We start from the raw sequence: 27,975 nt of genomic DNA, 5'->3' as shown, positions 1-27,975 counted from the left end.
CAGCTTTATCCTTATTGTTGTGTATTTAACATTTCTCTTCCCAAAAGGAATGAAAAGAAGTACACTACCATTCAATAGTTAGAGACAGTACAATTTATTAAACATTTTCAAAAGATGTATCTTATGCTTATTTAAAAAGGCTGCATTTATTAGCATATTATTCAATTAAAAATACAGTTTAAAAAGCAATAGTGTAATTACACATTTAAAATAGCTGTTTTGTATTTTAAGAATTCAGTGTCACCTGATCCTCCAGAAGTCATTCTATGCTGATTTGGAGCTCAAGAAACATTTTTTATCTGTGATGACAAAAGTTATGCTGCTTAAAATTTTTGTTGAAACCATATTTTTTCAGGATTCCTCAGAACAACAGTTTTTATTTGTTTACTGCCACTTTTGATAAAAGTCTTAATTTCTTCTTTTTTTTAAAAACTTTTGCCGAAGCAACAGTTTACCCAAAACCCAAAACTTTTGAACAGTAGTTTATATTCATAATAACCTTGAAAACGTATTCCCTATAGTTTTACATAACACAAACAGTGCTTGAAGCCAAAGCCATGTAACTGTATGTACTTTGGGTAAGAGTGCATATCTTAGGGCGTGAGCTCTCAATGCAAACAAAACCACCAAGCTGATGTATTTTACTGAACACAAGTTTCTGAGGGAAAGAGCTTGTGCGACCAGTACAATACTATGGAGAGGAGAGCTCAAGCGCTAAAAGACTACATACTGAAGCAGCCTGTTTGGAAGAAGGAGAACCTTAATCCCAAAACATGGTTAAAATCAGACCACGTCAAAGGTTTCACTGAATTTATACTGCCAAAGGACATTGCTGAAGATGGTGGTTATGACAGCAAGAACATGTGTGAGTATAGACCTTCCTGCTTGATGATATTTCTAGTATTATTTATGATGATTCATCTGTATTAGCTGATAAAATGTGCTATTTACATGTTATCGTTTGTACTCGCTCTGAATAATGCTATATAAGGTACTTCTGAAAATATAAGACGTAAGTCTTTTTTACTTGAAGGAAGATTCTGGGTTTAGTGCAAGTTAAAGATAATTTTTTGGCATAATGTTTTTTTTTTTTTTTTACAACTCACTTTTTTAATAGTATAACAACAAGACTGTATGTGTTATCATGATTTTTGTGAGGGAAAAAATACCTTTTCTGTGTAAAGTGACATCCAATTTTAAAACTAATTTAAACAAATTATTTATGTCTTTTTGTAAAATGAAGCCTTCACATTTCTGCTTTTATATACTCCAAAAATTGGCTATGTTCACTTTCTTTTTTACTATATCCTCAGTTTTTGTTTTTTTAAAAGAATGTATATGCCTGATGAAGGTGGGGCCGTGGCAAATAAAACTTTTTTTTGTATTTGAATATTTAAGCCACAAGTTCTATTGATTGAGCTTTATTTGTATTGAACATGGAATGTTCCTAAATGTTGGAATACGTTTAGCATGTCATTAGACATGATAGGCTGCTGTACGTATCACACAAATGTGCCTATCTGACAGTGTTCATATATCATACTTGACATCATGTCTTCCAGTTGTCCTTAACATGAACGATAAACTTTACTCAGTGATATTTACACATCTGTGTCACCAGATACAATAGTAGTTTATACTTTAACAGTTTACTTGTTTGTCTTGTAGTATTGGCTCCACAAACTGCTTTAACAAAAAAAGTACCATGAAATACCACTGTAAATACTATGTCGTCTTGGACCATTATTAATATAATAATCAGCAGTATACCATGGTACGATAAAATACTTTTTGTAAAGTACTAGCCAGTGCTATTGAACTAGTGATTCGACCTGTACAGTGCTGGAGGTTGAGAAAGACTTTATAGAAGCAGCAAAGAGAAATGACGTGGAGGGCATGAAGCTTCGAGAGAGAGGCGTTAATGTCAATGCCAAGAATGTGGTATGTCAATAAACAGAATTTATTTTTGCAGTAGCAAATACAGATATGTTTGCTCACCATCTCTGAGCAGTTCTTATGATACTTGTGTCTCCTGTTAGCACGGTCGAACTGCTCTTCATTATGCCGTGGCCTTCAGAAATGTGGAAGCTGTTGATGTGCTCCTTCGAAGGAGGGCCAAACTAGATTTACAAGATAAGGTATGTTTGCCCAAACATTAATGATTGACCCTGTTCCCCTTAAGATCATTTTGGCGTTCTTACTGTGTCTCTGCAGCATGGACTGACTGCTGTTCACTTAGCAGCATGGTTTGGGAGTTTAGAAATCCTCAAGTTACTTGTTCAATGTGGAGCTGACCAAAACGTTGAAAATACGGTAAGGTGTTCGCTTACTTAGAGTGATTCATTTAGTTGATTTATCAGTTACATTACACATGCCATTCTACAGTTGCTGTGACATTTCCGTATATATATATATATATATATATATATATATATATATATATATATATATATATATATATATATATATATATATATATATATATATATATATATATATATATATATATATATATATGTGTGTGTATATATATATATATATATGTGTGTGTATATATATATATATATATATATATATATATATGTGTATATATATATATATATATATATGTGTATATATATATATATATATATATATATATATATATATATATATATGTGTATATATATATATATATATATATATATATATATACATATGTGTATATATATATATATATGTATATATATATATATATATATATATATATATATATATATATATATATATATACATATATATATATATATAATATATATATATATATATATATATATATACATATATATATATATAATATATATATATATATATATATATATATATATACATATATATATATATATATATATATATATATATACATATATATATATATAATATATATATATATATATATATATATATACATATATATACACATATATATATATATATATATATATATATATATATATATATATATATATATATATATATACACACATATATATATATATATATGTATAATATAATATTCCCATAGTGCATTCTGGTGCCATGTTTTCCCCAATCAAGCGACGCACACACACCCGGCCACGTAATGTAAAAGAAAATGTGATTCATCAGACCAGGCCACCTTCTTCTATTGCTCCGTGGTTCAGTTCTGATGCTCACATGCCCACTTCTGACGCTGTGGACAGGGGTCAGCATCGGCACCCTGACTAGTCTGCGGCTATGCAGCCCCATATGTAACAAACTGTGATGCATTGTGTATTCTGACACCTTTTCATCAGAACTAGCATTAACTTCTAGAGCAATATGATCTACAGTAGCTTGTCTGTTTGATCGGACCACACAGGCCAGCCTTCACTTCTCAAGTGCATCAATGAGCCTTGGCCACCCATGACCCAGTCACCAGTTCACCACTGTTCCTTCCTTGGCCCATTTTTGATAGATATATCTGAGTATACTGACCACTGCAGACCGGGAACTCCCCACAAAGGGGGTGACCCAATCGTCTAGCTATCCCAATTTGGCCATTGTCAAACTCACTCAAATCGTTACGTTTGCCTTTTTTTCCTGCTTCTAACACATCAAATTTGAGGACAAAATGTTCACTTGCTGCCTAATATATCCCACCCACTAACAGGTGCCGTGATGAAGAGATAATCAGAGTTATTCACTTCACCTGTCAGTGGTCATAATGTAATGGCTGATCAGTGACACATATGATCTTAAGAGCTATTAACACCCGAGGTATTACTGCAGCCATGACGTAAAATAATTAAATGGCTCGTCATCAATTATTCCTTACATAATCAACACCAATAACACTACATTTAAATATTCTGATATGGGTCATTTAAATGATTTTATTTGAACTATTTTAGATAATAATAATAATAATTCATCATTTAGAAATTCATAACCCCCCCCCCCCCCCCCCCCGCCTTTCACCTAAGAAATAACACTTTTGTTTGATGCATTACAAATTCATTCATAAATAATTGTTATAATAATGTATAACAATGGTTATAGTTATTCACGAGAACATACAAAGCATTATAAGGTGCATTAAAAGGAATAATTATTACAGTAAAAATACTTTTATAATGCATTACACATACAGCCTTTAAGTCAACTGTTACCAATAGCTCTTATGTCTTTATATTGCTGTAACACAACTGGCATTAAAACTAGTGCATTTATGTGAATTATGTTAACAGTTAATTTATTAAATAAGTTTACATTAATTTAACTTTCTGCAATTTTTTGACTTTTATTAGCTGGAAATTTGCATCTACTCTGCAATATTTAAATACTGCAAATATTATTCTATGTGTATTTGTTTTTCATTAGAATTGTGTACATTACAAATGTCATCTTAAAGTGAGAGGGAACATGTGTCACCACAATTGTATAGCATCTCAAATACATATTACTCATAAAGGTAAACATTTAGAGCATTTTAGAGCTTAATCAAAATGATTGTGTGTTCAGGAGGGTCTGAACATGATGCACTGCGCTGCCATGAACAATCACACTGATATTGTAGAGTACATTGTTGATGACCTGCAAATGGGAGAACTTGACAGAGAAGAACAAGTAAGGAAACAGCAGCTCACCTTTAAAATAATAAATTTAAAAAATGTATTTCATCATTTAAAAAAATAAATAAAAAAGTTAGATAAAATGTCCACATTAGAGACCTTCAAAACACTCAAAACATGAATTGTTTATCTGTCAGTATGGTAACAGGCCTTTTGCCCTGGCCGCAGCACACGGCTGTGTTCGCATGCTACAGATGCTGATGGAGGAGCCTTACAACATGGCCACCATGGAGGAAAATAAGGTATTCATTGAATCCTTGAGTTTATAGATGGTTTTTAATACACAAAAATGTGCTGTAATCATTTTTGGTCACCCTAAGTTGTCTTTAACTACTATGCACTTAAATAAAAATAAAAACGTACTGTGTTCATGTATTATTGCAAAGCACTTTAGCTACTATTGAGATGGGATACGCGGGTACGGATAGGGACAGGTTTGGTGGTTAGGTGGGTTAAAGGGTTAGTTCACCCAAAAATAAAATGTATGTCATTAATGACTCACCCTAATGTCGTTCCACACCCTTAAGACCTCCGTTCATTTTCGGAACACAGTTTAAGATATTTTATATTTAGTCCGAGAGTGTATCTAAGTGTATGCACATCGTGATCGTTTTTGCTATTTTTGGACAAATGTATTTTCAACGCTTCAAGAGATTCTAATGAACTAACTGATGTCACATATGGACTACTTTGATGATGTTTTTATTCCCTTTCTGGACATAGACAGTATAGTGTGCATACACTTAGATACATTCTCGGACTAAATATAAAATATCTTAAACTGTGTTCTGAAGTTGAAAGGAGGTCTTACGGGTGTGGAATGACATTAGGGTGAGTCATTAATGACAACACTTTAATTTTTGGGTGAACTAACCCTATAAGAAGTAAGGGAAGGGTCAACGGTGTAATTATAGATGTAATTACATAAATGAATGAATGAACTGAATTCATTCTCACCTCTGTTTCCCTTCTGGTTGACAGGTTGGAGACACGCCTCTGCATCTGGCAGCGAAGCACGGTCAACATGAAGCACTGCAGCTACTTTTAGACAACTTTGACGTTCGCAATGAGGTCAACCAGGTACCAATCTATCCTTTATAATGTAAAAACATGTAGGCTTTATCAACTCTTGTTCCAGAATTGCAGAGAAAAATGCATGCGTATGACACACTGATTTGATTTATTTGCCGTGTATGTAGGCGGGGCAGACTGCTCTGTATCTGGCTGCAGATGGAGCTCATGAGGACTGTGTACAAACCCTTCTCGAGGCACAATGTGACCCAAACATCTTCACCTTAGTATGTACAGATGTAAAGATTTTAAATGCTCCTTTTGATAGCTCCCACTGGATAATAATGACAGTCTCTTCCATCAGTGAGAATGGTTTGACCATGAAATATAAAACACAATCAGCATTGTTTCTTTGAGAATGGTTATCTGTGATGATTTTCAGAACAGAAGAAGTCCTCTGCATCCAGTCTGTGAGAGGGGCCACTTTCCAATTGTAAAACTCCTCATTAATAGTGGTGCTCAAATGAACCCTCGGGACCAGGTGAGAAATATCGTTTCATTTTGTTTTCTGCCGCCTGAAATTTTGATGCTATTCACACATTAATCTCTATTTTATTACGTCTTGTTAAGTTAAACTTCAGCATTCATTTTAACATTATCATTGAAGCATCCAGTTGAAGAGATCTGCTTTTATCAACATATTTTAGTAAAAAATAATTTAATTAACTTTAATAATAATAAAATATTGGGGTCAGGAAGAATTTTTTAAAAAGAAATTAATACTAATTTTCAGCAAGGATGCATCAGACATTACTATTTTTAATGTTTTTGACTGAACTCTCTTAGGTTCATCAAGCCTGCATTTATGATTAAAAATAGAAAAAACTGTATTATTGTGAAATATTATTACAATTTAAAATAATGGTTCTCTATTTTAATATGGCATACTTTAAAATATAATTTATTTCTGTGAAATTACATTTTATTTCTTTAGCCATTACTCCAGATCCTGCAGAAATCATCCTAATATGCTAAATCAATATCAATGTGCTGCTTAATATTTTTTATAATATTTGATACTTTTTTCAGGATTCTTTGATGAACAATAAGTTTTAAAAAAGATCAGAATTTATTTAAAATAAAAATATTTTGTAACAATATACACTACTGTTCAAGGTCAGTCATTTTGGTCAGAATTTTTCTTTCTTTCTTTAAAAAAAGAAAAAAAAGAAATTAATGCCTTTTTTTAGCTGTTTCATTGATAAAAAAAAGGTAATAAATGCTGTTCTTTTTCAATTTTTATTCACAAAAGTTTCGAGCATTGATAATACGGACTATCAAATCAGCATATCAGAATGATTTCTGAAGGATCATATGACACTGAAGACTGGATTAATGGCTGATGAAAATTCAGCTTGCATCACATAATTAAATTATATGTTAAAGTATATTAAAACACAGAAAACCATTGCTTTAAATTGTAATAATATTTCACATGATTACTGTCTTTCAAAGACATCTAAAATATTAATGTTTCCAAACTTTTGACGACTACTAAATATATAAATACAATGATTTCAGTCTCCAATACTAAGCTTTTTAACATGCTTCCTTCATATTTCCTTCATGACAAGATGGCATAATCCATATAAGAAAAAAATACACTAATGCCATCCAAGATTGATTGATTGTTTGGTCGTTTCAGCATATGCATACTCCGTTCCATCTAGCGGTGAAGAACTGTCATATTCCTGTAATCCACACCCTACTTGAGGCTGGCTGTGATCCAAACGTAACAGATCATGTGCGCCATCTTCTTTCATTTGTGAAACGATATTTGTCGTTGCGTTCATGTGTTTCAGTATTTTTTTTTATTCATTCAACACGCTCAGATGGGACAAACCGCACTCCATATCGCAGCAGAGATGGGGAAGGTGGATGTGGTCGAGATGATTCTGAAAGCTGAGGTGGATCTGGAGATTCAGGACAGGGTGACAGACCGTGTCTGACATATTGCAGTGCCTGATGGGTTTTAAAATGTGGTAGAGAAATAGGCCTTTTAGGAGGTTATTTTTGAACTTATTATTTTCCCTCACAGCAAAATAAAACGGCTCTTGGAGTGGCAGCAAGGGGGGACATGGTGATAATTGTGGACATGATCATCAAAGCTGAGAGATATTTCAGATGGAAGAGCTATTATCAAATGGTGGGTATTCAGATTTCCAATTTGGTCAAAGCAAACCATGAATAAATGGTATTGTGCGCTGCAAAAGAGTGGGAAGAACATTTTCCTCCCACCAAATGTAACATGCTGCTATAACCTCAGCCATTTTATATTAAAACCAGTGCAGGAAGTGTAATGCAATATTAAAGCATGTATAATTCCATTTAGAAAGGTCAGCACCGAGCACTTATTTGCACAAGGATTGCATGTCAAATATGATCATTCTGAACATGGACTAATATGATATTCAGTGTGCTGTATATACCTGTGCTAATTTCAGCACCTGGCTTCTGGCAAATCTGGCCTTTCTCAGAGCTTGATGTTATTTGATTACCCTTTCAGTCTAATACAGATGCTATTGAGAGCCTTCACAGCGAATCGCCGCTGACGTTTAAATTAGATCACTCCCCTGACACGAAGCCCCTGCGTGATACAATATGGGAGCTTGCATACAAACACCTCAAGCGCAATGACTGGAAGAAGTTGGCAGAGCTCTGGGAGTTCTCAGACGATCAGGTGGCTGCCATCGAGGAGCAGTGGACAGGTCAGAGTGGGATGCTTTACCATCTGGGGCCTATTGCACAAAACTGGGATAAAGGATTAAGCTGGGATATCTTGGTGATCCTGGCTCAATTTATCCGCTAATATACAGTTATTTTTCGTTATCATTATCGTTCTTGGTGTGAGTGTGCCTTCAGAGTACGTTTACACGACAGCAGTGTACTAAATTTTGCATACAGATGACAAGATCACCAAGATATCCCGGCTTAATCCCTTATCCTAGTTTTGTGCAATAGGCCCCAGATCTTATCTTTATGTTTAGAAGAACACCAATAATCCCCTAACAGGTGTTTTAGCAGCACCAAAAGACAATATTAGACCAATAAAATATAGATGAGATGGATTTACTCTAAAATGTACACTACCACCAGCATATATATACACATACACACATATACACAGGTCCTTCTGAAAAAATGAGCATATTGTGATAAAAGTTTATTATTTTCCATAATGTAATGATAAAACTTAAACCTTTATATATTTTAGATTCACTGGACACAAACTGAAATATTTCAGGTCTTTTATTGTTTTAATACCCAAAAGTCCTATCTCAAAAAATTAAAAGAAATGTGTTTTTAAAACAAAAAAAAAGTCAACCTTCAAATAATTATGTTCAGTTATGCACTCAATACTTGCAGAAATGACTGCTTCAATGCGGCGTGGCATGGAGGCAATCAGCCTGTGGCACTGCTGAGGTGTTATGGAGGCCTTAAGCTCATCCAGAGTGTTGGGTCTTGCGTCTCTCAACTTTCTCTTCACAATATCCCACAGATTCTCTATGGGGTTCAGGTCAGGAGAGTTGGCAGGCCAATTGAGCACAGTAATACCATGGTCAGTAAACCATTTACCAGTGGTTTTGGCACTGTGAGCAGGTGCCAGGTCATGCTGAAAAACCAAATCTTCATCTCCATAAAGCTTTTCAGCAGATGGAAGCATGAAGTGCTCCAAAATCTCCTGATAGCTAGCTGCATTGACCCTGCCCTTGATAAAACACAGTGGACCAACACCAGCAGCTGACATGGCACCCCAGACCATCACTGACTGTGGGTACTTGACACTGGACTTCAAGCATTTTGGGGTTTCCTTCTCCCCAGTCTTCCTCCAGACTCTGGCACCTTGATTTCTGAATGACATGCAAAATTTGCTTTCATCCAAAAAAAGTACTTTGGACCACTGAGCAACAGTCCAGTGCTGCTTCTCTGTAACCCAAAGTGGCTTGACCTAGGGAATGCGGCACCTGTAGCCCATTTCCTGCACACGCCTGTGCACGGTGGCTCTGGATGTTTCTACTCCAGACTCAGTCCACTGCTTCCGCAGGTCCCCCAAGGTCTGGAAACGGTCCTTCTCCACAATCTTCCTCAGGGTCTGGTCACTACTTCTCGTTGTGCAGCGTTTTTTGCCACACTTTTTCCTTCCCACAGACTTCCCACTGAGGTGCCTTGATACAGCACTAAATTTCTTTCTGTGTTTTACCCTCTCGCTTGAGGGTGTCAATGATGGACAGCAGTCAGGTCGGCAGTCTTACCCATGGTTGCGGTTTTGAGTAATGAACCAGGCTGGGAGTTTTTAAAAGCCTAGATTTTTTGAGAATTTTGGGTTTTCATGAGCTGTATGCCAAAATCATCAGTATTAAAACAATAAAAGACCTGAAATATTTCAGTTGGTGTGCAATGAATCTAAAATATATGAAAGTTTAATTTTTATCATTACATTATGGAAAATAATCAAGTTTTATCACATATGCTAATTTTTTGAGAATTATATATATATAGCAATGATGCTGAAAATCCAGTTTGCTATCCCTGGAAGAAATTATAAGAATATATTAAAATAGAAAACAATTACGTAAAATTGTAATATTTCAGTTTTTAAATATTATTTTAACTGTATTTTCTAATCAAATTTATACAGTAGTAATGTATGTATATAGTAAAACATTTAATTTAATAACATTATATTATAATGCACATTTCTTTAATTGCATATATATATATATATATATATATATATATATATATATATGTGTGTGTTTGTGTGTAAGAAACAATTTATACCCGTGTATAATTAAAATGATATAAATGCAAATATTTCTAAAATATACATGTATTCAATTATACATAATTATACAAGTACACACATTATGTAAAATGTTTATTTTGAACGTGATTAATGGTTAGACAGCCCTAAAAAAAAAATTATATATATATACACACACACACACACGTATAGATATATAATTGATATTTTAAATGCATTGCAATAAAGCTATTTTCAGATTTATAAAACATACAGATCTGGAAAACATACACAAAAGCCTGAATCAGAGACTCCCAGTTTGTTGTATCTAGGTCCTAACAGTTTCCAAGAGCACGGGAACAGGATGCTTCTGATCTGGCTTCATGGAATCAAGATAGAAGGGAGCAGCCCATCCAAGGGCCTGCATGAGGGGCTGCTTTCTGTTGGGATTACAAAGATTGCTGGTAGGATGTTTTTACAGTTTTAGAAGTATGCCTTTATCTTTGTTTTCAATGTCATCAATAATATATAGTATTTGTAGCATCTTTTAAACGGTATATTTATTAAAGAGTGCATTTCACACAGTCTTTTATAATGTCCCTTACAATAAAATTAGCAGGAAGGAAAAAAGCGAAATCTCATACATTTTTGTCTCATCCCCAGAAAAAATAAGAATGGAGGGAACAAACACAGATACAAGGAAATGCACAGTTTCATGAACCCAAGTTGCTAAAGAGAAATGAAAGCTATGAACCTAAAAAAAAATTGTGCTTTATTTCCTAATTGAGACGCATGGAGATCCAGCACAGCACAAACTAATACAACTATCTGATCTGAAACGATCAGGAAACGTTGCCGATTTTGATTAGGGCTTTGTAAAACATTATAAAATCAATGACACTTGTACAAATCTGTTTTAATAAATAAAAGTAACTACACTGTGTAATAAATAACTTTCTTCAATTAAAAGTGTTCATTTGGTGAATTTAGTATATAAACAACTTACCTTCATTTCCACCATGTAATGATAAAAAATAAATACAAGTTAGTACTAAAAATGTATTAACCTAATTTAAAGCCTCTAAACATGACAGATTATGATGACAAAAGAAATACTTTGAGTTACAGTATCCAGACTCAAGACCTGACACATAAATGAGCACGCGCGTGTGTGTTAGTCCACAACTTTGATGGAGTGGATGTGAAAGGTGGAGGAGGAGGGGCCTCTAGGCTGGCTGGAGGAGCTCTTGCTGCTGGAGTCAGTCTGACTCTGAAGAGCAGAGCGAGGGAACTTAGCTGCTGTTGCCTGGCCAACGGTGAGCTGTATGTGGGGGGAAAGGGGGAAATTGAATGAGCACTACTCTGTTTGATGTTCTGATATCATCACGTGTACTTAGACATGTGTAGGGATGTTCCTTTATACCTGAGTGACTGGGTGGTGTCTTTCTACTACAACTGAACTCATGGGAGGAGCCACACCCATGACATGCAGGGCCGTAGGGGGGCGGCCCGTCCGGTTATGTTCTGCCCGTCCTGTCAAACGAGCAGTTACTGTCTTACAGGCTTTCTGCTTGCCAGCCGTTACAATCCGTGCGTTCACCTAAAGGAGAGAACATTTTAGAAGTGAGCAATAGCCAAGCAGTTTTCAGAACATTCACGCAATCAAATGTTAATCGCATACATTTTGAAAAGCAGCTTGGAAACAGGTTCAGCAGGCTGATATAAAAGATACTGTGTGAGCTGGAAGTCACGATACCTGTCTGAAGGAGCTTGAACTGCCCCCTGGTGGAACGGTGGAGTTTACCACTGTGGTTGAGAGAGTTTCTGCTCTTGGGCCTGTGATTGAGCTAGGCTGAGAGAGAAACTGTTCCTGGAAAAATATCAATAAATAAAGATTATAATTTAACAAAGATTAAATTCACTGTCATGTAAAATAATTTTAAATAAAAAAAATTAAAAAATGTTGGCCCTTAAAGTCAGCATGAAACAGAAGTTGCAATGTAAATCCAAGTAAACGGTTTCCAGTGGCCAGTTGCACAAAGCTGGTTTTATTTGCTAACCAGGTAAGTTCAAGATTAGTTTGAGCAAACTCTGGTTTTTCGGGCTCAAGAAGGTGGATTGGTTCTTAGCGGTGTTCATCACAATGGTAACTTGTACTACACGGCTAACCTGCTCTGGAGCAGGTATTATTCTGGGTTGGAGATCGCAAACCCAAACTGGACCAATCAGCTGCAAGTAAAGACGCAATAAAGCCACACCCCCTCTCTCTCTCATTCCAAATTTGCAGTTTATAGTGAATAAAACATTATAGACAAAATTTCTCATCCTTTGGCGCTAATTATATTTATATTATGCAAATTATAATTACTTTTAATTAATATAATATATTAATTGACAAGTAGACAAATAATAATATAAATATAAATCATGCATTCATAATTCTTTTGCATGGATTCATTTAAGCTCTTTGTGAATTTATAATTATTAGGCATATTTCTTTGATTCACATCATGCATTGATATAGTCAGATATTCTTTAAGCTGCTTTCTCAAACTGTCACTGCAGCAGCAGTGTAAACGCATTTCATTTCATTTTCAAAACAATCTTTCAATCTTCAGAGGAGAAGTAAATTGCACCCTCTCTCTTGCGAGAAAAGAATCAAACGATTGGCTGTTTGCCGCTTGTATCACACTTTCAGGTGCATGCGCTTCAGAGTAAATCGCTAACTCTGGATTAAACTCGGGTTGACAGAGAAAGTTTATACTGAGTTTTGAAAAAACGGTTGAACTTGATCTAAACCAGGTTGGATTTATCTGGATTTGTCAACTCTAAACCTACTCTGAAACTCAAGAGATTGTTCAGCTAGCTTCATGTGACAGGCCTAAGAACAAGAAAAAATGTTGGGCGGGACATGATTTTGTTCATGAGGAATTGATTGGACGGTTGTGGTTTGCGATTACAGTGAGCTGAAGTGTGTGTCAGGTTGTCGCACCCTCCCACCAGTAAACACTTACAGAAGACATTAAAGATTATGAGGGCACATAAATTATGTAGTCATTTAGAATAAATACTGTTCTATAAATTAAAAAAAGCATGTACATTTAGATTTCTCTGTGACTTTAAAGTAATTTATCTATACATGAAAAATATCGACAGCAATATTGGCAGGGCTCGTGACTCATTCTTCCCACTTGTTGCTCTAGTGCGACTAACTTTCTCAGTTGGTCACAGCCATTTTTTAAATCATAATGACCTTAATAATAATAATAATAATAATAATAATAATAATAATAATAATGCGTTCGATTTATATAGCGCTTTTCAAGGCACTCAAAGCGCTTTACATAGAAGGGGGGAATCTCCTCAACCACCACCAATGTGCAGCATCCACCTGGATGATCCGACGGGCAGCCATATTGCGCCAGAACGCTCACCACACACCAGCTGAAACCTTGCATGTTGATGAATAGTTCTCTAGATTTATGTTGGTTTTGCATCAACTTGAAGCTTGATATTTGCTAAATATTTGAATTTGAACCTTGCTTCCAACAAGCATACAGTTAAAAGAAAACATAACTAAAATATAAAATCACAAAACATAAAACAAAAGTATTATTTCCATGGGTGTTATTTTATGAAAGTAATTTTCCATGATGACGCATCATGCCCTTCACATGACACACTGCAGCCACAATAGCTCTGTATGGCATGTGCATCGCTTTTATTTTGGTTTTCCTTTTTTATTCACAATATTCACAAACATGCTGGCTTTGTCATCAACGACCTGATATTCCGATTCTCAAATACATGTAGGTGAGCGTGTTTAGTTGTTGAAATATCTAATGATCATGTTAGATACAGTCTAGAATACGTGATGGGTGTCGTCCATGTTAGTTTGAGAAGCGGATCTGTCAGATTTACAACACGTCAATTCTTCCACTTCCTTTGAAATGCATGAAAGTAGCCGGTAAACTGGCAGAAGAATAGAGTAAACTTTACTTACACAATGTGTATCTGATATGAATATATCATGTCATCAATGGATTATTATTGCCGCCTTCATGGACATCACTGTGTATTTTACAAACTATAAATGTATTGTTTTGCTAGAACTTAAATGTAAAATAAACCTTATGTGGTAGAAAACACTAAATAGAGTTGTAAATAGTTGTCATTAGCAATGAGCGCCTCTGGCTCAGCGCTAGCCAAAGTGCACTGACAATGCAAATGTGTGAATTTTTTACTCGCATTATCAAAAAATGCTTGCATTTGTGACCATTTTGGTCACAGTCTAGAGCCCTGATTGGCCTGACTGATTTGTTTTATAAGCTGACATTTTACAGCAAATGTCATAAAAACACTGAATAGAAAACCATATAATCTCGGACTGATGCTCTATCAAGCTTGATGCTGAAATGAAGAGCATCTCACATACATACATAATACAAAACATAACTGATGGTTTCTAGAAATAGTTTAGAATCTTGTCCACCAGATCCATGTGTATGTCTTACCGCCTCTATGTCCTCTGTATTGCTGTGGGAGTGGCCCAGCTGTATTGGACTCTCCATGACAATCGGACTGAGCCGAGCAGACGAGACAGTACGTGGAGGACGATTAGCCATTGAGCTGCTGCTTCGCTCGTCCCCTGAAGGTGGAGCATCTACATACACACACAGAAATAAAGGCAGGACTGAATAATTATACAGCTGTAGATTTGATCTTTGAGACATTTACAGCCCTACTTTAATTTAAATTATTCTTTCAGATTCAATTTCATTCTTTTAACATCAAAATTCTGTCTCGATTTTTCTCTCAGACTCTCACTGCCTCAAAATGAATAAAGATGTGGTGTGGTCAGTGAAATTTCATAGGCAAAAAAAAAAAGTATATTGTTTTTTTGTATTAAACTCACACATGTTGACTTGCCAGATGCTTAGTAAGCTGACAGAATTTACAAGTGAAGCATCCAATTGATTTCGTCTCCAACTGCGACACTGAATACAATTGCAGAAAACATGATTTTTTTGTTTGGTTCAGCCAAAACCTATAAATGGCTGGCGTATAGTTGTCTGTACACCCTAGACTATGACAAAGTATTTTAACAAAAAAAATTATACACTTCACCTTTAATGCGAAACTGTAGTCTACCCTTTCTGCATATTTCATATTTTATTCTGCAAGAGGTACATGTGGGAAAACTGAAGGGAAACGGGTTGATTATGAAGCAGGAATATTTAACTTTTGATTAGTAAAGCCAGAGGCTACAAAACAGTTACAGAAATCAATCCGATTTAGTTGTCCTACAACATTGTATGCCTAGTGTATTCAATTTTTTTTAGAAATGACCTTTTGTCAAGCTCATAGACTGTAAAAAAAATAATGAAGTAGTGTCTGTGTCGTCACCCATAGGATTCCGATAAGCCATTCTGAAGTGTAAAGTAAAGACGAGCTGGCCGTTGCAATCTTGGCAACGCGTCATCGCGAGTCACGCCCGGATAACAGAAAATGGGCAAAGAGGCAGGATGTGGGCGGAGCTTAGGTGACGCAATGACTTTAGACGCCGGATAAATGGCTATCCACCCGTCACTTAAACTAACCACACCCGTAATTATGCAGAACTTTAAAGGGTTAGTTCACCCAAAAATGAAATTTCTTTCATTAATGACTCACCCCAATGTTGTTCCACACCCGTAAGACCTCCGTTCATACTCAGTTTAAGATATTTTAGATTTAGTCCGAGGTCTTTCTGTCCTTTGAATGTAAGTGTAGTCCCACTTGCTGTCCACGTCCAGAAGGTAATGAAAACATCATCAAAGTAGTCCATATGTTACAACTACGGAAGAGGATTAGGGCCAAGCAAAAAAAAAAAAAAAAAGCATCTTGAGATTGAAGTCATTATAATGCGAGATTAAACTCGTTATATTTCGAGAAAAAAGTAGAAATAAAATCTTGAGAATAAACTCATTAAATATTGAGAATAAAGTCGTTGTGTTTCAAGCAAAAACTCGTTATATTTCGAGAAAAAAAGTCGAAATAAAATCTTGAGAATAACGCATTCGATCAGTGTTCATTGCATAGCATCCTGATAGAGGACATGGCAGAGTTGGATCACTTAAGCCTAGTTCAGACTGCACGATTTTCAAACTCGTCGGGTCACTGCTCTATTCACACTGCAGGACTATCTGGGGTATCATTCAGTCACTGCTGTGTTCACACTGCACGATGGTTTGACGACAGAGGAGTTCACACTGCATGACTGATCAAGAGGAAGAATCGCCGACAACTCTCTCTCTCTCCGGTGTGCAAACTACGTTTCCCAAACACACGTGCGATGTGACAAGTAAACAACGCGAGATCACACGTGCGTCAGACCGGAGTTCTCGCGCGAGACTTGGAATTGTTATTAAAAATGATAAACTGCACAAAGTTTGCTTCAAATTGTATGTGCGCTGATTTGTGGAGAAAAAGAAAAAAGATTATGGCGGAAGATATTGTTGGAGAGACAGAGGGAGCCAGGATTTTGTACTGCAAAGACAGTTTGAGGTAAATAAATAATTATTTAATGTGCTGCTGCTATGGCTGGATGTGCAAATGTTTGGCCTTTGTTTCTGTTTGATAGAATTGTAAATATATCTATTAAAATACTGAAATTCTGCTTTATAACTCCTCCCTGAACCTCCTGCTGCCCTGTATCTCACTCTCTCATTGGCTGTCGGTGTAATTTTCAGTCAGAACGCAGTTCACACAGCAGGAGTTTGAATCGCCGACAGCTCCAGATATTAAGCATGCCAAATATCTCACCGGCGTCGGCGACTCGTCGGCGATTCTCTCTGATCGCGTCTTTGATCATTCATACTGCGTGATTGTCACTCGCGTGCACGAGCACCGATTTGCCTGTGATCTCGGGCATTTGTCGGCGATTTCACAAAACCTGTCGGCGACTCAAAATCGGGGCAAAAATCGGGCAGTGTGAACTAGGCTTTAGTCAAGCTATATTTAAGACTTTCTTTCAGTAACAAAGAAATACTATCAACTTTAGCTAATTATGAAAAAATTATATTAATGTCCTCTATCCATTGCTATGCAATGAACACTGATCGAATGCGTTTTTCTCAAGATTTTAAGAGTTTATTCTCGAGATTGTATCTCGACTTTTTTTCTCGAAATTTAACGAGTTTAATCTCGCATTATAATGACTTTAATCTCAAGATGCTTTTTTTTTTTTTGCTTGGCCCTAATCCTCTTCCGTAGACATCAGTTGGTTAGTTAAATTCTTCTAAAGCTACACTGTGTGATATTTTCCCCCATCTAGTGGTAAAAAGGTATATGATCATCCAGTGAATAATAGTTTCTGTTCCTCTCAATTCTGATTTCGTTTTAACTCCTACGGTGGCCGATCGATTAAGTCCAAAATTAACATGGCAATCCCCCTCTTCACATTTGACACGGTGCCATCGAGTGTTAAAACGCGAAAGGCGAAGCTTGAATTTATGGGTATGTCCCTCTTTGGCTAATGTACTTTCAAGATGGAGGAGCAACATGGCGACCAGCATTCGAACCCCTCACCAGTATGTATTTTCAATGGCATATTATAAAGATACGAGAATACTTTATTACTTGAAAGAAGTTAATATACATTAATGAGCACATATATTTTTGAAAGAACTAAGTGTTTTTAGCTAAGAATAAACTAAAAAGTTACAAAGTGTAGTTTTAAAGCGTCGACAATACATTTTGGTCCAAAAATAACAAAAAATACAAATTTATTCAGCATTGTCTTCTCTTCCGTGTTCCACAAATAAAGAATCAAACAGTCATGATTCAAGATTCGGATCCGCGTGTCAAACTGGCAAACTGCTAAAATCACGTGACATTGGCGATATGAATCACAAATCAATCTGCTGATTCGCGACCGTTTGATTCTTTATTTGAGGTTTGAAAACAAACGCGGAAGAGAAGACAATGCTGAATAGTCATATTTTTTTGTTATTTTTGGACCAAAATGTATTGTCGACGCTTCAAAAGAGTCTAACTAACCAACTGATGTCACATATGGACTACTTTGATGATGTTTTCATTACCTTCTGGACGTGGACAGCAAGTGGGCATACACTTACATTCAAAGGACAGAAAGCCCTCGGACTAAATCTAAAATATCTTAAACTGTGTTCCGAGTATGAACAGAGGTCTTACGGGTGTGGAACGACATTGGGGTGAGTCATTAATGAAAGAAATTTCAATTTTGGGTGAACTAACCCTTTAAGGCTTTATATAATGGAAAAGAATGAGTTGTAAAAAAATTCACCCCCTCACAATTGTCATGAGGGGCAAAATTAGCCGTATAGACCAAAACCACAATTTGTACCAGGCTGTAAACATGTTTTTTTCTGCTGTAAAGTTGGGAATTTTAACATGGGGCTCAATGAGATTCTGCTTCCTTCTAGAGCCTGTCCCTAGTGGCCAGTCAAGGAATTGCAGTTTAAATTACTTCCGTATTGGCTTCAAGAGACCGAGGGAGGTTGCTGCTTGGTCAAACTAGGGGATTTATTACATTCAAAACTCGTTTTTGTATAGTGGAATATCCATTATAACTAACACTTTAATTATGTTACAATCAATCATCATAAACAGCTACATCATTTGTAGCATTTGTAGCCTTCACTTTATTTGAGCTGAATCTCTCTATTGTCTTACCACGGTCCGGTCTACCCGCTTCCCCAGTGTTAAACATACTAAGGGCCTCGATGTTGAGCGCACAGACCCCGCGCATGAAAGCCTTCTTCATAGAGTCCTCATAGCGCTCTCGCTCCATGTGCAGCCTGTGGATCACGGCTTGAGCTTTCTGGAGCTCCTCTACATGCTGAAAAACACAATGTTAAACTTTTATATTATGTCCACATCCAGTAACTTTTTAAACATGGAAATCGCTAACACCTAAGTAAAAAAAAAAAAAAAAAAAAAGCACTTTCACTAAAATTTCGTTATTGTTTCGTTTCACTTACCTGTGTCATCTTGGCCTCATAGTCTGTAGAGAGCTGCATGCAGACGTCCTCTGCTCTGGCACAACATGCTCTCTCCACACGCTCCCGCCACCTGTTCTGGATGAGCGAGTGCCAGCCTGCCCACACCTTTCTCTTGAGTTGCAAATGATAGTGCTGCTCGGCCAGTCTGCCCCCCTGCGCCTGGAAAACAGAAAAATACATTTGATAAGATTCAGAAGATTTAAATAAGGTTTGTTTTTTAAACAAGTCTTATGTTCACCGAGTCTTATATTCATTTGATCAAAAATACAGTAAAAACTGTAATGTTTTGAAATATTATTACAATTTAAAATAACATTTTTTTTTGTATTTAAAGATACTTATAATTGCAGCTTATTCCTGTGATGGCAAAGCTATCAGTCTTCAGTGTCACATGATCTTTCAGAAATCATACTAATATACTGATTTGGCATTCAAGAAATATTTCTTAATATTGAACATGTTGTGTGCTTATTTTTGTGAAAAAAAATACTTTTTCTTAAGCAATTAAAAAATAATAATAGTAAAACAATGAGCAAAAAAAATAAGGGCATTTCCACAATTTAGCGATGTGATGCTGCATTCACGCCAAAAGTCTGTTGTTTTGGCCTTAAAAGGGACAGCTCACCCCAAAATTAAAATTCTATCATCATTTACTTAACCTCATGTTGTTTTAGACCCATAAGACCTAAACCTAATCATATAAAGTGATCCTGTCTCTTCACAAGACTTGGATGCATTTATAACCTTTTTAGATCTTGTAATTTTTGGTTACCTGGACTTTCAATGGAGGGACATTAATTATCTTAATATGCGTTTCAAAGATTAACATATTAAGGGTTTGAAATGACATGAGGGTGAGTAAATGCTGAGAGCATTTTCATTTTGGGTTGAACTGTCCCTTTAAATACAGAGTCTGCACTTTCTCCTCGAAGAGAAAATTAATACAAAACACAAGCCTGTCTTTTGAACTGTCAATCTGACATGAGTAAACAACATTGTCTAAAAAACATCTGCCCTGTGTGTGTGCTGTCAGTCAGAGCTGCCCCGACTGTCTCACCTCCTCTCTGGCAGCACACTGCTGCAGTCTCCACTGGGTGAAACTCCTCATCAGCTCCAGCTTCTCCCTCTGCCTGTCAACCGCCCTGCTCAGATTCACTATCACCTGCAGAAGGCAAAGGCCAAGGAGGAGATGACAGACTGGAAAACAGACACTTACAGTTACAGGTTAAAGGTGCCCTAGAATGGAAAACTATTTACATTGGCACCAGGGGCATTTCTAGGATTTTCATTTTAGTGAGGGTATGGAAAAAATGGTAACACTTTAGCTTAGGGTTCAAATTGCGCTATTAACTAGCTTACTAACATGCATACCCATAGAATATTGGCTGTTTATTATTACTTATAAAGCAAATGAATTCTTTATTCCATGGCCATATTTACATGCATTAATCATACCCAATAATGTTGGCAGGTTTATAATCACGAGAACCCAAATGTTAGGGGGGTTCGGGGGCATGCTCCCCATTAAAAAATTAGATTTCTATGATTAAAAAACCCCCCCTAAAAAGGGCCTAGTGACGATCATGCTTGGCAGTTTGAATAATAAGAGTTCTGTACTTGGAACTAACATACCATGAGCCTTAAACAGCATTGTTTCCTCCTTCATATGTAAATCTTGTGCTTGAAAAAGGCCACTGAAAAACGAGCGGATCCCAACATAACTAAGACTGTGACATAACAGTCAGGATCATTAATATTTACGCCTCCCCAAATTTGGATATAACTAGCCCATGTTCAAGGCCAGGCAGTCTTAACGTGGATGTGCACCGAAACATCAAAATTCTGCAGGTAATGTGAAGATGAGGAAAACAGTGAAAACGGCAGATCATGGATATAAATGTTATCTTCCAGGCTGTGCAGGGGATGTGAGCACTTTTCATAGCCTTCCCACAGAACAGAACTGTCAACAGGTATGGCTGATGTTTATCTATAACTGAATACAGCACCAATTTAATTCAGAGTTGTAGTTTGCTTGATTTCGTTAACAAAAAATGTTCATTGACAACCTTTTTTTCCATGACCAAGACAAGACGAGATGACAACAGAACTCAAACGTCCTTAAACTATTATTATGACTATATAAACATGCAGTATCGTTGACAAAAAAAGACGAGACTAAAATGTAGTTTAAAAAATAAAAGCATTTTGGTTTAGTCGGGGGGAAAAGATGAGCTTTCCAGGGTTCGTGCTTGCGGTTGCCAGATTTCAGTAATTCAATTCCCACAATCAAAACTTTTCTGCTAAAAGAACACGTATTCTATCCAGTGTTTTATTTAAACGTGTAATCTGTAAACCCTCTCTCACACGTGCAGATGATCTGAAAACACCAATAAACTGCTGCATTTCAGCATCTCCATTTGAGATTTTCTGCTTAAATTGTCATTCAGTCGGTCTGTTCTGTCAGGACTCATGAGCCACTTGTGCTGTTTGCAATTGTGTTAGCTGAATAACTGCAGTTGCATGAGCTACTAAAATAAGCCAATCAGAGCAGAGCTCAACATTATTATTCATGACCCTTCCAAATAAAGCAAAATCAGACTATTTCATTCTAGGGACAATTTCGAGGGTTATAAATGGACCTGTAAAACCATATCTGGACAATTTTTGCACTTAAATAAGCCACATACCTATGTAGATATCAGAGAACAATTTAAAATCATTTTGCACTCTAGGGCACCTTTAAATATTTTGATTCAGAGCCATATTGTGTTTTGAATTACAAACTGTGTTGCTGTGCACATCATATTTTCCAATGCAACCAATGCAACCTTCCAATGCTCCAATTTGCACCCTTATCTCAAAGCATTATATTCTGTACCAATATCTCTATGTTTATTAGTTTAATACTATAGGAACAGATTAGGGCTGCACGATTTCGGGAAAATAGCGATTAATCTGGGTAAAATTGCAATTGCGATTTAAAATGCGATTATTATTATTATTTTTTTAATTTTATTTTTACAAATGTGTGTATATAACATATTTTAACATATATTTGTGTTTATATATTAATATGACTAATAATTATTATGATTATTATTACTGCTAAAATATTTTTACAAATAAGAAATATTACCATTACAATAACATTTTCATAATTATAAATAAAAAAATCGAGTATGTCAGAATAAATATAACAATATAATACTAATTATTATTATTATTTTGTAATATTTTACAGAAAACTTATTTTACAAAAAAAAAAAACTGCTGGGTTACCTAATAATATGCAGACAGCCTATGACTAAACCACATTAGAAAGGTCTAAGCCTAAGGAGTTATTGTAAAAAAAAAAAAAAATATATATATATATATATATATATATATATATATATATATATATATATATATATATATATATATATATATATATATATATATATATATATATATATATATATATATATACACATACAAATCTGTGTTGTTTATCTGTGATATCAATTTCTTAAAGTCTATGTCTTTAATATGAACCTCTTGTGCATCCACAGTGGGGGGAAAAAAACTCCTTTACATTGAAGAAAAACATGGATTGTCCTTAATTGATAAATGTATAATTTTTATTAAAGTTTTTATTACATTTTATTAAGTTTTAAAAGCTACATTTGCCTGAAATAATGACGTTAGTTTTCAGAAAATCCCTGATGTGAAGCTAACGCGGTGTAAACAGAAGATAGAGACGCTAACATGACGACAATAAACACGACTGCAGCAAAATATGGTGTATTTGAGTTCTTCAAGCCGTCAAGGGTATTTTCATAATAATAAAGTGTATTATAATGCAGTGCTGATTGAGATAGACTTCATCACTGCATCGTCTGCTTTTTTCTGTGATGAGAAGCCACATCAGCTCACAAACACTCGCCTGACGATATGAAGTGAGGTAAAACATGTTATTAAACGTCTTTTGTTGAAAAGGTTTATGAACAATTCAATAGTTTGTGAAGATGTTTGACTCGTGTTGCTTTTTTAAAAGCACGTTATAAGCGACTCAAACTCGCAGTCTTTCAGACGGAGCAGCGTTTACCCTTGATCACAGAGCCTCTCTTTGCTAACACACTGAGCATTTATTTATTTCATTAAAATCGCAGCCTTTGAGCTTTCACAATCGCACACAAGCCAAATCGCGTTTGCGTTTGATTTTCGATTAATCGTGCAGCCCTAGACCAGATGATTTATTTCAGTTAATAATATCTCTGACTTAAAGTTGTCGTCTTTCACTTTAAATACTCAAGCTCGTTAAAGCAGGATTCTGATTGGCTGTCAAGGTTATCATTCATCAGCTGGAACACAATTTTTTGAGTGTGATTTCAACAAAATAGTTTCTCTGTGCTGTAGATTTTATTTTATTTTTTTATTCTGAACCATTTGTAAAACTTTTTTGTTATCGTCATTGGTGAGAATGGGCTTTTAGTCTCAAGACTAAACCATAGACTGTAAAAAAAATGGACGTAGAGTCCATGCCGTCACCTATAGGATTCTGAAGTGCAGTTTTGAAGCGTAAAGAAAAGATGCGTCATCGCTTGTCACGCTCGGATAACAGAAAATAGTCGAAGAGGCGGGCGGAACTGAGGTGATGCGATGACTAACAGACACTAGATAAATGGCTATCCTCCTGTCACTCAAAGTGACAACGACCTTAATTATGCAGAACATTAAGGCTTTATATAATGTAAACGAATGAGTTATAAAAAAAAAAATTCACCCTCCTCACAGTTGTCATGAGGGGCAAAATTAGCTGTATAGACTGAACCACAATTTGTAACAGGCTGTAAACAGGTTTTCTCCCTAGTGGCCAGTCGAGGACTTGCAGTTTAAGTTACTTCTGTATTGGCTTCAACAGGAACTGGGGGAGGTTGCAGCTTGGACTAAAAATACCTCATCTTTCCTCTGGTTAGAGATCTGGTAGGTGTTGACCAGGTCTTTGAGACTGTCCATCTCAGCATTTACAGCAGCCATATGTGCGGCATGTTTCTCTCTCTCCTTCTTAAGCTCCAGCCTGTGATGCTCCACAAAAGCCAGTTTCCACTTCCTCAGCTCCATCATCACATTACTCTGCACGCAGACCAAGAAACAGTTCCTATAATGCATTACGGCATGCAGCAAATTGGTACAAAACATACAATTGCAAAACAAACCTTAAGGTTTGTGCTCCAGGTGTCCAAAATATTCTCCATCCTATTCAGATTCTCCTCTGAGATGAACATCTCTGTCATGACAGTGATCCTAGCATCAGGGCTGCTTTGTCCTGATCTGTCTGACCCCGTCTGCGTCCTCACGGATCTTTCCTCAGGTGACACAGACCTGGCTGCCATGCACTCACCTGAAGTAAAAGCAGTATTATATATCAGATAGTTCCAACTTTAAGGGTACTTTCCTGATAAGCGTTACGGACAGTGCACTGCAAGCAAAAATATACTCCAGCTTTCTTTAGAACATTTGCAGGACATTCACGGAAGACAGACAAAAGTGCCATTATGCTGATGCTTAGTAAAGCAAAACCGAAGGTTCAAAGAAAAATTTGCTGCTTTCTGCATCTGCATTACCAGCGGGGACAAAGCAGTGTGGAGAAATCTAACTTAGGTTAAAACGGGGCAATCAAAAAGTGTGAGAGTAATTTTGATTGAATGGGACACATTTGAAAGAAAGAGGACAGAGATTTCTCTTAGAAATGTGACCCTGGACCACAAAAACAGTCATAAAGGTCAATTTTTTACAATTGAGATTTATACATCATCATAATCATCAAAAAAAAAAAAAATTGTCAGATACTTGCTCTTTCAAAAACACAATATATATACTCTCACTCTCTCTCTCTCTCTCTCTCTCTCTCTCTCTCTCTCTCTCTCTCTCTCTCTCTCTCTCTCTCTCTCTCTCTCTCTCTCTCTCTCTCTCTCTCTCTATATATATATATTATATATAATTCTAAATATTGAGAAAATCCCCTTTAAAGTTGTCCAAATTAAGTCCTCATTAGCAATGTATATTACTAATGTTTGATATATTTATGGTAGGGAATTTACAAAATGTCTTTATTTGATATTGATATTGATTAAGTAAATGATATTTACTTAATATCCTAATGATTTTTGACTATTACCACAAATATACCCATGCGACTTATGATTAGTTTTGTGGTCGAGGGTTACAAATGGCTTCATGATATTACCCTCAGATGTGCGACTTGGCGGTCTGAATTCTTCTAATGGAGGAGTTGGCTTAGCCCCGTTGTTTGAGTGCCCTTCATTATCTGAAATAAAATAAAGGAAATAACACTTTTCACAAGTGGTTCTCAAACTTAGCCCAACAAAGCCCATCAAAGACAATATCTGACCCCCCCCCCCCCCCCCCCCCATATAAATATTATAAATATTCCATATAATTAAACTACATAACTCCGTAACTAAATATTCTTCATGGTTTATTTTTTTTTATTAACAATTAAATGTACACAATTTATGACAATTCTAGTTTGTTTGTTTTTTACTTATAAATAGCCATTTCTACCCTAGGGAGCTATATTTACATTTGATATATAAATATTTGTTATAAAAATGTCCACAACCTTTCCAAACTTTTAAAATTCTCACATTCAGTATATCCAGGTTGTCCAAGATCATAAAAATGGTGGTTATTAATAAAGCAAATTAAATGAAGATATATATATATATATATATATATATATATATATTTTAATTCTATTTTAAATGAAGATTTATATTTATAGCTGTCTAGCTTTGTAAACCTTGTTTTACCTTATTTTAAATAATTTTAAGCTTTCTTCCTTTGGAAGTTTGCTGATATCTTCTAGTATAGGGATGTCCAATCCTGCAATGGAGGGCCACTGTTCTGAAGAATCCAATCCAACCCCAATTAAACACACCTGAACAACTAATCAAGGTCTTATTAGGCTTGTGTTCACTCTGCTGAATAAACTGCTTCTGTGAGGAAATTAATCCTTTAATGAATCAACACCCTATCTGCTAATCTTCAACATGTTTGCTCTTAAAAATTCATTTTGGATTAATCTATTTTTAGAATTTACAATGGGGAAAATTGCACGACAGGTATGATTCGGTTTAAGGCACTTCTCATGAATTTCTATGGTATCCGCAAACAGTGATTGACTGTTGCACAACTGAACGAAATTCAATGACTTCTAACTATATGTTGCATGTTAGAAAGGAGTCTACCTGCAGGTGATTGAGTTGGTTTGTCTCTTTTATTAGTCCTCTGTGAACTGGCGAGTTGAGTTGTACTCAAAAGCTGTGATGGGAGACTTGGTTCATATTTAGGAGTCACAACAGCATACCGAAGAAGTTCTTCATATTCATCCTGAAAATTTAAAAGAGAAGGAAAAATACCAAAGTGTCCTTTAAACTGTCAAAATGACAGAAAATCAGTCACTTATCTAGTGAATTTATTTTTTATATATAGGTGGATAACTCACCTGAAGCACAGAGGAAACTGAGCTGCCTCTGTCTGAATCTCTCGGTAATTCTGGACTATTGCGCTCCCCTTCATCCGATGACATCTGAAGTACAGAATGAATGAGGACTTATAACATGTAACAAAGTTTAGATGACTCATTTTTGTTCAAATGGACCAAAAGAGTCAATTCCTCTTAAATCTTGATTACTTCAAAACTGTTTGAGCTTACCTTTCAAACTCTACCAAAGTATCATTATCAAAAAACTATTCAAATCCTTCAGCTAATAATTTATGTTTTCCATACAAAAGCACCAATAATGACAACAGAATAATGATGCATTTATATAACCATAGACAACTAACGAACTTTGCAACGTTTTTGTTTATTTCAGCAGCTGTGATTTATCGACTAGGCAAGAAAACAGTTAACTTAGCAACGTTTGCTAATGTTTATTATAATATTCTTGTATTATATTATACAATAAAAAAACGCAGTTAGATAAAATCCACCAGTCCACGAGCTAAAGCAAAAGTGCAACCCAAGTTCCTGCTAAAGCTTCATAACACTGTTAGCTTCTTACTGAGTCCCTAGGCTAAAGCTACAAAGCATGATGTCGTTTGCGGTAAATACATAAAACTGTACAAATATTACCTTCTTAGCTAGAGTTTTAAAGGTATTTGTTCCTCTGTTAACACAACGAATGCTTTCAATCTGCAAGTGCCCAGTCTGCCCCACTCTACCGTTAAAAGCAAAGCACTGTTTCAAACGGCTAGCCGCTAGAGTAAAAGTCTATTCGATTGGTTAAAAATTTGGCACGTCTACCTAGGCTATTGTGATAGGGTAGAATGTTTCCGTGGTAACAGATACGCGGAAGCGTCTTTTACTGTCTATGGGAAGCGTCGGTTGTTAATGTTAATCCTCTCTTTTGTATCGCTCGCTCTGTTGACATGTACCCCATAGTCACAACGAAAACTATGGAAGGCATAAAAACAGCCCAAACGCAGTCAAAAT

The 27,975-nt window shown here is 35.7% G+C and overlaps 2 protein-coding genes across 3 annotated transcripts; one reads left to right on the top strand and one right to left on the bottom strand.

Annotated features, from left to right (window-relative positions):
* The first annotated feature begins 81 nt into the window (after nucleotides 1–81).
* Nucleotides 82–11,250, top strand: ankdd1b (ankyrin repeat and death domain containing 1B). The gene is made up of 15 exons (XM_067438260.1): nucleotides 82–865; nucleotides 1,841–1,941; nucleotides 2,040–2,138; nucleotides 2,215–2,313; nucleotides 4,522–4,626; nucleotides 4,769–4,873; nucleotides 5,613–5,711; nucleotides 5,831–5,929; nucleotides 6,085–6,183; nucleotides 7,348–7,446; nucleotides 7,535–7,633; nucleotides 7,741–7,848; nucleotides 8,209–8,410; nucleotides 10,779–10,910; nucleotides 11,110–11,250. Exons 1-15 carry the CDS (start codon nucleotides 694–696, stop codon nucleotides 11,163–11,165), a joined length of 1,674 nt encoding a protein of 557 aa, XP_067294361.1. The 5' UTR covers nucleotides 82–693; the 3' UTR covers nucleotides 11,166–11,250.
* poc5 (POC5 centriolar protein homolog (Chlamydomonas)) lies at nucleotides 10,934–27,728 on the bottom strand. Of its 2 annotated transcripts, XM_067438256.1 has the most exons (13): nucleotides 27,616–27,728; nucleotides 26,983–27,066; nucleotides 26,726–26,867; nucleotides 25,702–25,782; nucleotides 24,671–24,855; nucleotides 24,411–24,587; nucleotides 20,530–20,634; nucleotides 19,452–19,631; nucleotides 19,144–19,309; nucleotides 14,961–15,109; nucleotides 12,203–12,316; nucleotides 11,870–12,046; nucleotides 10,934–11,767 (listed from the first exon to the last, which is right to left on the bottom strand). In XM_067438256.1, exons 2-13 carry the CDS (start codon nucleotides 27,064–27,066, stop codon nucleotides 11,621–11,623), a joined length of 1,707 nt encoding a protein of 568 aa, XP_067294357.1. In that variant the 5' UTR covers nucleotides 27,616–27,728; the 3' UTR covers nucleotides 10,934–11,620. The 2 variants fall into 2 exon arrangements, with proteins under 2 accessions (XP_067294357.1, XP_067294359.1); XM_067438258.1 differs by lacking the exon at nucleotides 24,411–24,587.
* Between the last annotated feature and the right edge of the window lie 247 nt (nucleotides 27,729–27,975).

Source organism: Pseudorasbora parva, chromosome 3 (assembly GCF_024679245.1).
Source record: "Pseudorasbora parva isolate DD20220531a chromosome 3, ASM2467924v1, whole genome shotgun sequence".
Taxonomy (NCBI): Eukaryota; Metazoa; Chordata; class Actinopteri; order Cypriniformes; family Gobionidae; genus Pseudorasbora; species Pseudorasbora parva.
The sequence above is the reverse complement of the archived record's forward strand: the minus strand, read 5'-3'. Positions and strand labels throughout refer to the sequence as shown.